General features: G+C 48.8%; 1 protein-coding gene across 1 annotated transcript in view; it reads right to left on the reverse strand.

The window, feature by feature from the left end:
• PPFIA1 (PPFI scaffold protein A1) overlaps positions 1-15,183 on the reverse strand; it is a 100,859-nt gene that overhangs the window by 38,356 nt on the left and 47,320 nt on the right. The window contains exons 2-12 of the mRNA XM_024749271.1: positions 12,825-12,926; positions 12,142-12,306; positions 11,647-11,721; positions 11,191-11,292; positions 10,747-10,968; positions 8,280-8,426; positions 6,726-6,860; positions 5,290-5,373; positions 3,146-3,277; positions 1,915-1,977; positions 762-841 (exon numbers count right to left, since the gene is read on the reverse strand). Coding sequence (XP_024605039.1) covers positions 762-841; positions 1,915-1,977; positions 3,146-3,277; positions 5,290-5,373; positions 6,726-6,860; positions 8,280-8,426; positions 10,747-10,968; positions 11,191-11,292; positions 11,647-11,721; positions 12,142-12,306; positions 12,825-12,926 — 1,307 coding nt within the window. The remainder of the gene's footprint in view (positions 1-761; positions 842-1,914; positions 1,978-3,145; positions 3,278-5,289; positions 5,374-6,725; positions 6,861-8,279; positions 8,427-10,746; positions 10,969-11,190; positions 11,293-11,646; positions 11,722-12,141; positions 12,307-12,824; positions 12,927-15,183) is intronic.

The raw sequence follows: 15,183 nt of genomic DNA on the forward strand, positions 1-15,183 counted from the left end.
AGAGAACACTCCTGGCTCTGCCTCTATCTTCCTTGATTTCTCTTTTTTTCTAGGAGGTTCAGCAAGGACCCTAGACCCTGACGGTCCCCTGCGTTTGCAAACGCTGCAGTATCTGTATAGGCTCCGAACTGTCTCCTGAATCACGATTCAAGCAGGAGTCTCTTTCCTACAGATGAATGAACGTCACCAGTTAAGCTCTTCAATAACTTTTGCTAAAGTTTAACTCTCACTTGATGATCATTTTCCGCAAAGAAAGCAAAGAAAAATTTAAATAGCTTAAAAAGAATTATTGCCCCTATAATGACAAGTAAGAAAAAAATCAGGATGCTGAGTCATTTGCTCAACTCATTCACAAGCCAGGTGGTTCCTCCCACGGCAGCCAACGCCAAGTCATGTCTCAATAAATTTTAAAATGACTGCAAGTCACTAACCTTCTGCGATTCTTAAGAAACATCAGTGTCACAGTCTGTCAGGTCCCTCAAATGAATACACCCAAATATTAACGAGCCACCACCCTCCTTCCAAACCGCCTCCTGTGGTTTTGAGTCTTGTCAGTAATGTGAATGCCACTCTCCTAGGTACCGAGTTCTAACCTTAGGAATGACGTTCTACTCTTCCCTCTAGCCTGCCACTAAGCTACAGGCTCCTGGAGGCGCGACCACGAGCTATACCCACCCAGTCACACCGTCCACACAGCCATGACACGCCCTTGTATACACACGGCAGTGCTGAGCAGAGCTGTGACCTGGGGAACGTCCTACCTGTGGTGTAGGGGAGCCCCTCTCAGCCCCGTCTGGTCCAGTTCAGCTCTCAAGGCTTCCAGGGTTAGTACGAGCTGATCCTACAAAACAGCAAATGACATAACACGTGTTGCTTTCAGGATATAAAATGACTTGCATCAAAATGTGCTCAAATGCTGAACAAAACCATAACAGGTTACATTAGCAGCTATAAAATCCAAACATTTTAATTCTGAGAAAATGTTCTCCAAGAGTCCCATAGCAAACATAAACGCTCAGACCAGTATTAACTTTATAAACTGCAGTGAACAAAAAGTTACATCTTGGTCGTAGAAAAGCTCTCAGAAGAGAAACGCCAAACCATTAACAATAATGAATTCTGAGACAAGCTGTACTTGGGGCAGGGGTGGGGGACACACACGCAGGATTCACTCTCCATCGCACTCGCTCCTCTGCATTGCTTTTAGCTGTCTACGCCAAGCACACATCCACTCACGTGCCATCTCTACTCCCAGCGTCACTTCCTCACAGGGCAGAGCGACAAGGCAGACTGCCAGAGCTGCTGAGTCAATGGACAGCCTTCCTGCTCTGTGCTGTGGGCCACAGCTGCCACGCACCTCCTGTGGCTACTGAGCGCCTGAGACGGGCCACCCCAGGGCGCCAAGCGCTGTGACCAGAAACCACACCGCGGGTTTCAAAGACTCAGGTGGAGAGAAGACCGTAAAGTAGCTCATTCGTTTTTAGAGCAATTATACGATAAGATAACATTCTGATTACATAGGGTAGAATACAATAAAATTGACTTCACCTGTTTCTTTTTACCGTTTTAAACGTGGCCACTAGGAAATGTTAGATTACACATGTGGCTCTTATTATCTTTCTGATGGACGGCACTGTTCCAGATGAAAGGCTCCTGCTTTGTTTCAGCTTTCAAATGAACCCAGAAAGGACTCAGAATTCTGAACCACACACACCTGCTGGACTCTAAATCCATCTAAAATGCAAACGCCTTCAACATACAAATCCCGGAGTGCTGTGCATGTTATAGCAGTGGACTAGCCATAAAGAAAACGTAGCTCAACTCCTGCTCAACAGCTGTAACAATTATAGTAACAATGAACCCAGCTCAGTTCAGCTCTTGACAGATTTCTAAACAACCTAGAGATTGACGCACCTTATCATGTTGCATCGCTTCTAATTGCTTTTTTGCATTTTCAACTTCTCGTAGGAGGGAATTCTGAAAAAGATATAAACAGCCTTTTAGTGTTAATTCTTAAAAATGTCCCACGTACTATAGGAAGGCTACGGTTCTGTCTGAAACAGTAAAGCGCCGCGGGAAGGAACGGGCCACTAACGGGCAGATCACACTCCCAGGGTAAAATGCGAGCCACGAGGCCAGATGACACCTTTTCATCATAACCTGTACATATAAAATTCCCTTCTTCACCGACTGATTTTCTAGATGTAAGGAGGTCAAGTTCATGGGCTAAGTTAAACTGGTTTATACCGGCTTTCAGCTTTTGCGGTTCAGTGGTCACTCGGGAGACCGGCACAAGTTTCACGTGCAAAATTCAAATCTGAGACAAAAATATTCCTACCTTAAGGCCGGCCCGCAGATCAGGGAGGAAGTGAGATAACTGCCCTATGTGGTCTCTAGTAATGCACTTCATCGTGGGTTTTGTGTAAAATAAAATGTACCACATCATCACTGGTAACCACTGGTCTCTCCCAAACAAGCAGCATCCCAGGTGCCAACCTCAGGGCAAATTCTTGGGCCTCATCTGTAGGGCGCTGGTGCAGTCGGGACAGGTTTTTTATCAAACCTGAACCAAAGTGTCGCCCATCAGAGCTTCTCTGACATAGATTCTCGGCTACTCCTTTACTCTGGTTACAGCTAAAGTAGTTCCATGATGAGAGTAGCAGGAGTCCAGGCTTAAGACATTTTCCAAACCAAATGAAAAGAGAGAAGGCTGGAGTTGGAATATGAGAACGCTGAGTTTTTAGATGGTTAAATCTTTTATATTACATCACACACAAGAGACAGACATAAACCTCTAATGCAAGAGCAATGAAGGGGTGAGGGTGGACCTAGAAAACTCTGGCGCAGGGGCTGATAAACTCGGCCCGTCAGTGGCACACAACCACGTCCATTCCTTTACGGATCGCCTGTGGCTGCCTTCACGCTACTTAGCTGATCAGCACGAACTTCTTCTACTCAATTACTCACAATCGGTAAACGCCTAAGATATTTACTACGTGGTTGGCCCGCTATGGAAACAGTTCTCCAGCTCTTGTTCTGGAGAGTAAGAATGATAGGCAATGTCCCATACGCACAGCCTGGGCAAGGACGTAACCCCTGGCGCCCCTTTTGCAAAGGGGCCTTCAGGGACGTTGTGCTAGCGCACCTTATCTTCCAGAGCTGCCATTCTCTCTTTAAGATGAAGCTGAAGCCTCTCGTTAGATTCTGAAAGAAGCTTGTCAACAGTGTCTGATAAACGTTTATTGTGTTCTTCATTCATTTTTTCTCTCTGCCTTGCCTAAAATAGGAAAAACAAAAACTTATAAACTTCAAGAACAAGTACGGTCATTATTTTAAAAGCGCCAAGGAGCGACGACGTGACTGGTCTATGCCCTGGCTCCCCAGGCTGCCCCTCCCACTGCCATCTCCGGTGGACTCTGCACCGTCACCAGAACCGACTGGATCACCAGAGCTGACTGCAGGTGCAGAGAAAGGTCCCTCCCACTGCTTCTGTTCAACAAAGCACCCAGGGGGCCTCATTAGTGTCACCAGCCATTAACTGTCTGATGGACTCAAGGAGCAGATTTACACGCAGAAAACAAGCATATTTTAAAGGCGATCAGCTTACACACACACTGGAGGGGGAACTTCCCAGCATGTAAACAGAAGCTTGAATCTGGATTAAGGGGGTAAAATGAGTTCAACTTATAAAGCAAAAGGTAAAAAATTTCATTTTGGGAAAAAAAACAGTGGAGACAGACTTTCACATGTTTTTCTTTATACTCTTAACATCACCTGAATTCTTTGTAATGATAATTTATACTAAAAAACTAGAAATAATTACCGCAAGTAATTTTTAAATGTAATAAAATTGGTAAGTCTGTGTTCTATAAACCTAGCATCAGCTTCACGGTTTCAAAAGCTTATTTTCACCCCACACCCTGAATGAACACAGAAGAAAAGTGGAGGGGACAGAAAGTGCTGACAGGCAGCACACGTCAGGGCAGGTCCCCTCGGCGGGTCTCCCTCTTCTCCTAGGTTGTTGGAAACACTAAATACAAAGCGCTCAGAATCACGCCCAAAACACAGCAACCACCATCATCTAGAAGAGACCCAGCTCACCGTATGATAAGGCTCTCAGCATTCAAATTTTAAAAATAAATAAATAAATTTATTTATTTTTGGCTGCGTTGGGTCTTTGTTGCTGCACGTGGGCTTTCTCTAGCTACGGCGAGCGGGGGCTCCTCTTGTTGCGGAGCGCGGGCTTCAGTAGTTGTGGCTCGCGGGCTCTAGAGCAGAGGCTCAGTAGTTGTAGTGCAAGGGCTTAGCTGCTCCGCGGCATGTGGGATCTTCCCGGACCAGGGCTCAAACCCACGTCCCCTGCACTGGCAGGTGGGTTCTTAACCACTGCGCCACCAGGGAAGTCCCTCAAATATTTTTAAAGCAAAACCACTTAAAAGTTTGCTTTGAATTGCCTTAGTCATAAACTGCATCCCTATTGCAACGAGCTCTGGAAGTAATGAAGTGCACCCCTCAAGCGGTGAGAGTCGAATTCTCTGCCTAAGAGGGGAGGGCGCGTGCCTGTGTGGGGGGCAGGGGCGCCTGGCATGCGGATCTCTTGACGGGAGGCAGACGCTTTCCTTCCTGGAAGCTCACGTTTGCTGCTCTGCAGTCCAGGCCCAGGAACGCCGCGTTCTGGTGGTGACAGTACTGATGTCGCGCGCCTGGACCTGGGGCCACCACTCGCTCTATTTCCTGGAGGTTCCATCTCGCCGTGTGACCAAATCTTCCAGGAAAGCTCTCTCAGGACTCAGCTGATGTGAGCCTCCACCACCACGCTTTCCCGATGCTCCTTTTTATCCCATCTCCGAGCACAGGAGTTTTCCTCCTGCTCAGGAACGGCCATCCCTACGTCTACCTTTGTGTCTGGAACAATACTTTGGGGTTCAGGACAGCGATCAGGCCCGTGACCGGGATCTGGGACTCCAGTGCCACACCCCAGGCAAGCAGACCCAACGCCTAGGGCGCTGTGCCTTAAGTGTCACGGGCACCCCGGGCTGGCACCTCAGGCTTGTTTGAGGGGGGCCCGTAAGGTCCCACCTGTACCTGGAGCAGCTCCCGCAACAGGCTGGTCAGAGCGGCAGGCGGCCTCCTCCCCCTACACCCCGCCTGCGGGCAAGCACGTGGTGGGTGCGCCAGTCAGCAGACAGCGCGCAGACGAGGCCGCACGCCGAGTGCACACGGCGGTGGGGGGTGGGGAGCAGCCCCCAGGCCCGGCCCGGCGCTTGGCCTCTCTGCCCGGACACGTACCCGCTGCAGCTCCTGGTGCTTCTCCTCCAACTGTGCCTCCATCTGGCGCAGCCTCTCCTCGATGTTGCCGTGTCTCTCTTCGGCCTGCCAGCAAAGAATGGTGTCAGTTCAGCTCATAGTTGCCCTTTCCTGACAACACGCGGGGTACGACTGCAGCAGCCACAAGCAGGACGTGCTGTGCGTGGACCACGCGCCCCGTGCTCAGCGGAAGGCACGCGCTGACGCCTGCTCGCACGTCCTGCGTGGCCCCATGCGTGACCCCGGGAGGCAATTCACCCCCTCGGGCAGGTGACTGAGGCGTGGCGGGCGCTGGCGATCGACTCGTGAGAGAAGATGTGCTCCCCCCACCCCAGGTCCCACACCCGTGGGCTGTGTTTTCGCCCCAGCCTCAGACTGCTCTGGGTGAGGCAGCACGGGAAGCAGGCAGCGGCAAGCACAGCCAAGAGCGATGTACACGTTCTACCTTCCTAAGCTGGGAGGTAAGTTCGAACAGTGTAGCTTCCTTAGTGGCAGAGTTTCCAGCAGACAAAAGGTCAGACTACAAGGCCGACCAGGGACAGGAGAGATGACAGGGGAGAAAAGAAACCGAGACTTTAAATGCAGATCACGAAGGAAAAGGAGCGCTTCTGTTACAGCTGTTAGCAATGAACTTGCTCTAAGGACGGTCTGTGAGCACCTGACGCCACGTGCCCACCCCGGGTCTGTCCGGCCCCCTTAGCAGCTCACTGAGCTCCAGGCAGGCAACACAGAACTCCTGACGGATGCACCAGCACAGGCCAGGGCCCGCTTCTCTGGGCCTGGCCAGCACCTACTGGCAGTGCAGGACCACACGCCTGGAAGACTGGGTCGGTGGCTGGTTGTGCGCTTCCTCCCCGCCGTGTGGACGAGCCGCCCCCAGCGCCGCTGCGTCACCGGGACAGCCCCCTCTCACCTGCTGGCTGTCCGGGGATGGTGAGGCTGTGAGGGCAGGGACCGGGCCTGGCACGTGCCCCACCATGATTTGTTGAACCAGTGAATGAATAAGGACTCAAAAACTTGTTTATTACGAAGTTACTTCGGCGGTCTTCGACAGAGAATGGGATTTTCCTACTTCTGAGAAAAACTACCCTGCTCTTCCACAAACCTTCTACCCTAACCTTGGAGCTGCTGACTTAAGTAGCTCCAAGCAGCAGTGACTCTGAGCTGAAGCACCCCGGGGACACACAGAACACATCCGACAAAACTGGAGGGAAAAGAATGTGGGGATGACACAAAAGCAGGGATAATGTCTGACATTCAAACTTGCTCCAGTCTCAGACAGTACAGCACTGAAAACAAGTCTGAGCTGCTTGGTGGATTTAGGGGCGCTGACAAGACCACAACGATAAGGCACGTGAACAAATCACCCTCAACACCCAACTCCAGCGTCTGCCCCGCAAGGAGACCCAGGGCAGCACCTTGGAGAGCGCGGCCACCCGCTGGGCCAGCTCCGCCTCCACCTCGGGGAGGGTCTCCGCTCTCCGCAGGGTCTGCTGCAGTTTCTGCTCCGCCAGCTCCAGGCGCTCTTGCAACTGGCGGTTTTTATCCTCAGTCTACAAAATGAGAGCAAAGCGTCAACACGGGCGAATGGTTCAGCCATTTCCGTTTTTAATCGTCTACTAAATCAGCTCTGATGGAGGCACAGCTGTTTTGCCAGCTGCCTCACAGTGAAGTTTTTCTTTCTGTGAAGAGCGCACACCCACTTTCTTGGGCTTGATTTCAACGTGCAAAACACCTCTTGCCAAAGTATCTGCTCTTCCTAAATACCTCCAAAGAAGTCTGAAAACACACACACACACACACACACACACACACACACACACACGTTCCTATACATGAAAGCAAACCCGTTTTCTGTAGGAGCTTATTTATTCTTATTGACAAGTTAAGGAAAGAAGGGTTCAGTACTAACCCTTCTTGAAACATCATCAGAATCCTCATTTGAAGAGAACCCTACTCAACAGGCTGTCGCGGGCATGTAAGCCAAAATACAGCGTTCATCTCCTTTGAAATCCAGACCTGCTAAGAGCGTGCCTAAGGGAATACTGGTCAAGTTTTAGCTTTGTAAATGTAGGGTCATTCTTTTAGAAAATCCTCTTACTCTGAAAATTTTTCAATGTAGAAAATTTAGACAGATTTTTCTTTCTTTAAAAAAGGTGAAATGTTAAATCATGTGTAAGCTCAGTTCCTGAGAGGTTAACGCTTGTTTCTATGCAGCTTTCTTCTTTTTTCTGTGTGCATATATCTCTACGTACATATACAAACAACAGATTATGCTTCAAAACCCTCAGAAAATAACAGCGCATGGTACGTAGTATTTTCTGATCTGCCTGTTAAAGTCATCATTTTGAACATTTTGAGGCTCTTAATTAGCATTCCACACCATAAGTTTTAATGGCTTTCTAGTATTTTATTTTTATTTTGGGGCCAATGATACACTTTATAACACACCAGACAAACTCACTTTGTTTTCCAGAAGCCAGGTTTGGTTTCCCTAGTTAACTCTTGGTTATCTGAGACCACACAGAAACAGGAGCAAGTGAGGCAAACCGAACCACAGGAGGCACAGACCTTCCTACTCAGGCTGCATCTCTCAATCTGCCATTTACCACACTGACCCCAGTTACCAACAGGCAGCCAGCTGCCTTGAAGTTCTTTGCCACTCTCTGCTCTTTTGGTAAAAATGCTAACAAGCAACAAGAGTCAGGAGTGCAGCTCCACAAAATGGTTGAACCAAATCCTAAAAAATGAAAACCTGTAAATTGCAGTCACCCACAATTTTTAAAAAATTTATTTTATGCTAGTACAGTTGATCTACAATGTACACCACACTTCTGAACATAATACTCTAAGATCACAAAAACTTTACCCTGGGACTTGATTTCCAACATGGAAGTCACAGGAAAAGGTCTTCCCCCCTTCATTAGTAAGTAATTAATAAAAGCCAGACAAAATTCGATAAAAACCACTACCTGTCGATGCACAGACTCCTTATTTGCAATTTCATTTTCCAGTTTATCATTGAGGTCGTGCACGGAGGTGGCTTCACGCTGTGCCGCGAGGTAGCGTTTCTCCAGAGTCGTGACCCTCTCTTCCATGTCTTCCTTCTGGGCCATGGCCTATGTCGGGCATTCCAGAGGGAGAGAAGGGAAGTAACCAATACGTAACAGACGGGTGTACTCAGAGAGAGAACAAACTGGGCTCAATCCTAAGTTTCAAATCAAATATAAAATTACTGTCCTCCAAATTAAATTGACAGACATGCCAGTTTTCTCCGATGTGAATGAAAACGCACCTACCTCAAAGATCATAAATATTCACCAAGTAATTAGCACTCATCTGTCTTTTTTATTTTTTAAATATTTATTTATTTTGACTGCACTCGGTTTAAGTTGCGAAACGCAGGATCTTTGTTGCGGCATGTGAATTCTTAGTTGTGGCGTGCGGGAACTACTTCCCCGACCAGGGAGCGAACCCTGGACCCCTGCATTGGGAGCACGGAGTCTTACCCACTGGCCCACCAGGGAAATCCCAGCACTCATCTGTCTTAATGCTATGTCTGGCCACTCAGTTTACCAAGTTTATCCTTTTCTACATAATATTACCCAAAAAAAGAGAAAAAGTATAATAAAATATCCTGTTATTGCCAGAATTCCAGGAGGGGGAAGGCATCTGCCATGAAGACAGGACCTCTGTTTGCCTCACGATACAGCTGGAGAGGCAACAGGGAGATATGTGTCTCATTTTCTTGGGTAAAAGTCGGATGAAATCTCATCCAATTACCACAGAATTAAAGTAATAATATTAACAAATGGAAACAGAGCTCAAAGTTTAATACAACTGGGGACTTCCCTCGTGGCCTAGTGGTTAGGAATATGCCTGCCAGTGCAGGGGACGTGGGTTTGATCCCTGGTCCGGGAAGATCCCATGTGCCGTGGAGCAACTAAGCCCATGCGCCACAACTACCGAGCCTGCGCTCTAGAGCCTGCGAGCCACGACTACTGAGCCCGTGCTCCACAACTACGGAGCCTGTGCTCTAGAGCCTGTGAGCCACAGTGCCACAACTACTGAGCCTGAGCTCCACAACTATGGAGTCTGCGCTCTAGAGCCTGCGAACCACAACTACTGAGCCCGCGCGCCTAGAGCCGTGCTCCGCAACAAGAGAAGCCACTGCAATGAGAAGCCCACGCACCGCAACAGGAGTAGCCCCCGCTTGCCGCAACTATAGAAAACCCGCGTGCAGCAACGAAGACCCAACGCAGCCAAAAATAAATAAAATTGAGAACACACAAAAGAAGTTTAATACAACTGGAAGCAGCCTTCTAAAGCCTAATTCTTCTAAAGCAAAATTATATTACACCGTATCAAACGCGGAAACTAGGACCTGAACTTTCTGCTACTGCAATTCCTGTCCCCAGCTAAAAATCCGCTTCAGGTCCCTCCCTGTTCACTAAGTAACCAATATTAGCAAAGTCTTAATATTAAAAATGGCAAGTCTTAAAATTTTCTTTTCAAAATTCTCTGCATATTAAACTCTGCCACCTCGCCTCCTCCTGTTGCCAAAGAATAATGTAGGCAGGTTATATAGATACATGCAGATATTTGTTTTGAATTCTTACATAAAATTACTCACACCAAGCTACTGAACAGGATGTACACCTGTTCTACATACACGTGAAAGGGGTTCTCTCTGCGGTGGTCTCACAAGGTGGGGGGGAGGGGGTAGGAGCTGTCTGTTTACAAAGGAGAGGTTACGCTAACAGGAGGAGGTGCCAGGGAAGGCACCCAGCGCTCATTTGTTTTTAGTGACAGCGGGCTAGTTTCTCGTAAATCACGATACATGCAGAAACGTCTGCCAGAGATGCACACATTTCTACGTATTTTTACAGCATGAGCCTGATGACCCAAGTGTGAACAAACGCCACTCTGTCCGACCACCAACATCAGTATCGTACATTCCCCTCAAGGAGCGGAACACCAGAAAACTAGAAACACAGCCAACAGTGCCGCCCTGGCAGAGCCCACAGCCCATGCTCACGTCTCTCCGAGAGAACTACCACCGCAGAGGCCACCACACTCGCTCGAAGTGTATCAAAAGGCAACCTGAGCATAATCAGGAATACATTCGACAGCCTAGGACTTATAGGAACGAGGCGTCCACACCCAGGCCAGTACACTCACAGCAGCACAGCAGGAGGGGCCGGCTTCATGTCCGTTCCGCTGCCAACGGACCAGCTGCACCAGGCCTCCCCTACCTTTAAAGACCTTGACACAGAAACGGGGAAGCCGCCAGTCAAAGCCTCAGGGCTCTGTTCTGTTTTGCTCTTACTCATACAGTCACCCCAAGGTTGAAGTAACTGGGAGAATAAGTGACAATCAAACCGAAACAGTCCACACGTTCAACCCCATGACAACACTGACATGGCGACTGTCACTCACTTCACGGACATCCCGTTGCAACTTTGTGTTCACTTCCTCAGATTTGATGAGGTCTTTCCTGGCCGTGTCCAGATCTTCCTCCAGCTCTGTCACGTGACTGGACAGGGCGGCCAGGCGCTCCTTCATCTGGCTCTGCTCCCTTGACTGCTTGTCTATGACTTCCTGGAGCTCAATCACTTTAGCCAGGTCTTCCTCGTGGCTCAGAGAACCGTCAGAAGATCTCTAATGGGGGGAAAGAACCCTTAAACAGCCTTGTTTGCTGAGGGAGGAAATAAAGCACTTCTGGGAAGTCGGTAAGGTCAAAGCTGCCTTCTGCACGCTGTGGGTTCACACGACTCTCACGGCCACTCGGGCCGAAGTGGTGCGTTGGCGACAGGTTCCCAACACGCGTGCACAGACTGGACGGGTGGGACGAGAACCAGACAGAGGGGACCAGGGACTTGCCTTTCCGTTCGCGCTCGGCGTGTTCTCTTCCTCATGGTTTATGTCAAGCACCCCGTCCGTTAGTGTCTTTTTCTGGTTATTCTGTTCTTTAAGAATCATTAGCTAAACGCAAACAATTGAATGAGAGTAAAGAAATAAGTAAAGGCAGCAAAACTCCATTTGGAAAAACACAACTGAAAAGAAAACACATGGTGATGTTATCCATCCTGAACATAACCAGGTCATTAAAGTCAGAATTTACCTTCTACTGGAGACAGGGGTACTTAAGAGATTCTGCAACTCTGAGATAAAAGTCTAGTTTACTAATCGTTGAAATGATCCAGATGGGCTGGTCCTCAATCAGAAAGATAAATAACATCTGATACCTACTACTACAGTCTTCATACTTTTTTAAAATGAAGGGATTAAGAATTAGGAACCCTCAGTTGAAACTGTAGGACGATTTATCAAGCTTACCTCTTTATGTGTGGCACCTAATTCTTCTTCTAACAAACTACACCTTTCAAGGGCTACTCGTAACCGTTCTCTCACCTGAAAACAAAAGGGATCCAGTTGGTGTGTGTGTATGTGTATATATGTTAATTCAATTCTTATTGCATAGCTATCCTAGCAGACTATTAGTGTAATATAACATAATAGAATACCTTTAATGTCTTTCGTTGATCTTAACGTCAAGAAAACCTGCTTGCTAATAGCTTTAAAATTTCACCCTAAATAAATTCTATTACCCAATTCCTAATAGCCAGTTGATACACAGGATATAATAAATCTCGAGACATTTATGCCAACTAATACTTTTTAACTATATAGAACTCTGGCTTCTTATTAAAAAACTGTGTTTACAAGAATTCAAGAAGCTCAAAAGTCAACTAAAGCTGCACAAACACCTGCGTTGTCCGCCAAATGACGCAGCACGTGTACAAACCCGGAACTGCCGTGTGGCGGCGGTACCTTCTCATCCAGGGCTTTGTGGTGCTCGAATAGCGACTTCAGCGCTTTAAGCACTTCCACCTCGCTGGACACGCCTGCCGGGGACTGCGCCTGCCGCTTCACCACCGTCATCCTGAGGGACCGCTCGTGCCGCGAGACCAGACACTCCAGATGTTCCAGCAGCAGCTGCAGGGCAAGGCCAAGGTGAGCACGGTTTACAGAGCACTTTCAATCTCATATTTGAATCTGGGGCAAATAACTCCTTTCAATCTCACACTAAAGCCAAAACCGTGCGAAGACAGGTCTGAATCCCTCTGGTTCTGCCTAAAGTCAGAGAGAACTTCCCTGGCGGTCCAGGGGTTAGGACTCAGCGCTTCCACTGCAGGGAGCATGGGTTCGATCCCTGTTCAGGGAACTAAGACCCGCCCCCGCTTGCCGTGCGGCGTGGCCAAAAAATAATAAATAAATAAATAAAGTTAGAGAAATTCCCCCTCGAATATATTAAAATTGCATTAACTCTCATCATTAATTTCAAGCAAAGTCTGAGAACCCTGAACTGATCAACCCCAGTCCACTCAGTGGGAAAATGTCGAAAATGTGTTTAAAAACAGACAGAGTGGATCATCTTTTGAGTTTAAAGACAGCAACACGGAGCCCAGTCGTGACCCCGAGGCAAATGTTAACACAGAGAATCCCCTACTGACCCTGGTGTTGTTCCTTTCCGCTTTCAGTTCAGCAATCTCTTCTTCTCTTTCGAGGAGCTGTTCCCTGCATACATTTAGTTCTTTAGTAAGTGCTGCAAACTCCTAGAAAACAGTTAAGTAAGTAAATAGATATAAATATAAATACAAAAGAGAGCGAGAGAGTGTCTCTAAAGACCAATTCCCGTCAAGCCTCTCCAGGCTTCACACAAAGACAACTCCCGCCCTGGGATAAGCGGGACCTCTCTGACCCTCCAGAGAATGAGGGGTCCACCGAGCAGCCCAAGACCACACAGAACACCGTAACTCCGACCGACTTTCACCCCTCCACCCCCAACCCTGGCACGCACACGGCGGGGAAGGGAATCCAAGCCTGCCTTCTCAAGACCCAGGGAAGTCCGAGATATTTTCCTGAACATAAATCCTAATACCAAAGTGGATAAAGATATTTTAAGATGACTCACAGGCATGTGACCTAGAACCACTGGGGAGAGTAAAGAAAAAAGGTCTAGAAGGCAACAGGCTTTGGAGTGTCCCCCGGGAAAAAGGCTAATGGTACCCCAAGGCCAGTCTGTTAGCCTGACCCCACTGAAGTCATCCAGACAGTCAATAAACTGGTGAAAATGGTAAATTTATGTTGTATATATTTCACCACAATTTACACAGGTGCGCGCGCGCGCACATATACACGGTGCTCTCCGGAGAGCATCAATCAGCTACAGAATGTGAACGACTCTTTACTTCAGTACTTCAGCGCAGACCTGCAAACACGAAGACATCCCAGTAACGCTGGAGAGAAATAACCCAATGTGTCTTCAAACCCGACCCAGATTCTGAAGATACATCTTCAGAGACCTGGCCGGCAGCATCGGCTCCGGGCTTTATGGCTGGGAAGCAGGAAGGGCGGGGCAGCCATGTGGACAACGTCTCCTCTCCCTGTCCTCGCAGCAAGCTCGTTTCCCTTCCTGAGTGTCTGAGATTTCTTTCAGATGTGCCCGTGTTAATTACACTGACTAGCTGATTCCTCTGGTAAATAACTAGCTGACTGTCAGATCGTCTAACGTCTAACATCAGGGAGAGGTTTCCATCTAATTACTAAGATCCTGTATGAGAAACAGTCTTCCCGCTACAGGTGAGAGAAAGCCTGACTCAGACCAGCCTAGGCTGAGAGGCAGTTACTACTCGGGAGGGTCAAAGGCAGGGCTGGCTCTAAGGTCGTCTGAATTCAGGGCCCTGGATTTTTCTTTGATCACACTGTCCCCCTCTGCACTGCAGTCTGAGTCAGTTTCATGAAGAAAATGCCTGTCACTAAATGTCTTTGATTATGCCCAGTCCACAGTTCATCGTCCTAACGTGTTTCTCACCGGCTGGATTTCAAGTTGTTTCTCGGCCAGGCCCTCCCGCTCTTGTTTCATTTTTGTCTCTTCTTGTCCTGTGATTTCTAGTTGCTCTTCATGGATGTTAGCTCAGGTCTCAAGCATCCGAAGCACACTTCTCTGGCGGTTTTGCCAGGCCCCATCCGCGAATCTCACATGGAGTAAAGGCACGGCTGCGGAAGGAGCGGGCTCTGGGAGGGTCTCTCAGTGTGAGATCTTCGTGTTGTGGGACGTGGGTTCCAGCTCCCCTCGAGTAGGAGGTGATGTTGTTGGTGCCGACCTCCCCCCACCCAGCCTAGGTCCTGTGGTTGCCCCTCTGGGCCTCCCAAGGCCTCAGGCCAGAACTACGTTTCCATGGTGACCGAGGGCCCCTGCTGCCTGCTTCCATTACAGTCAGTGCAGATCCTCTTAGAGAACCAACCACCAGACAGGGCCATGCCTTCCAGGTATTGCTTTCTGCCCTCCCCGGGCCCACAACTTCCCATAAAGCCCCAATGTACAGAGGGCAGTTGGCCACTATACACTGAGGCCAACCCCAGCTTCAGAAAGCGAGTCTGAATCTAGTTCTAATTCACCTCAACGCTTTGGATCCTATCACCGTAACCCACGGGAGCCACGTCTCCTGTGCCTCCACCGGCTCAGGGCCTGGAGCACCGCAGGCCAGGGCGTCAGGCCAGCTCAAGCTCCCCACACTGGGTGTCCCGCTTCTATCCTTAAGGGTATTTTCCTCTTTTGGGGGCCTGGCCATATTTTCTGGTTTATGTTTCTCTGTTTAAATGTATCTTTCCGCTGCTGGGTCTGGAGAAGACATATGTCAAAGCATGAGTTTATGCTGCCGTCCTAACTGGAAGTCACAATGCATCCGAGAAACGGCTGCACACCTGGTCTGGCTGAACGCCAGGAGGTGCGCCTGGCCGCTCCCGGGGCGCTCCGACAGCACAGACAGGCAAGCGAGCAACGACCCCCGTGCTCTGCATGAGAGTCAC

The sequence above is a fragment of the Neophocaena asiaeorientalis genome, unplaced genomic scaffold, assembly GCF_003031525.2.
Source record: "Neophocaena asiaeorientalis asiaeorientalis breed wild unplaced genomic scaffold, Neophocaena_asiaeorientalis_V1.1 scaffold43, whole genome shotgun sequence".
Taxonomy (NCBI): domain Eukaryota; kingdom Metazoa; phylum Chordata; class Mammalia; order Artiodactyla; family Phocoenidae; genus Neophocaena; species Neophocaena asiaeorientalis.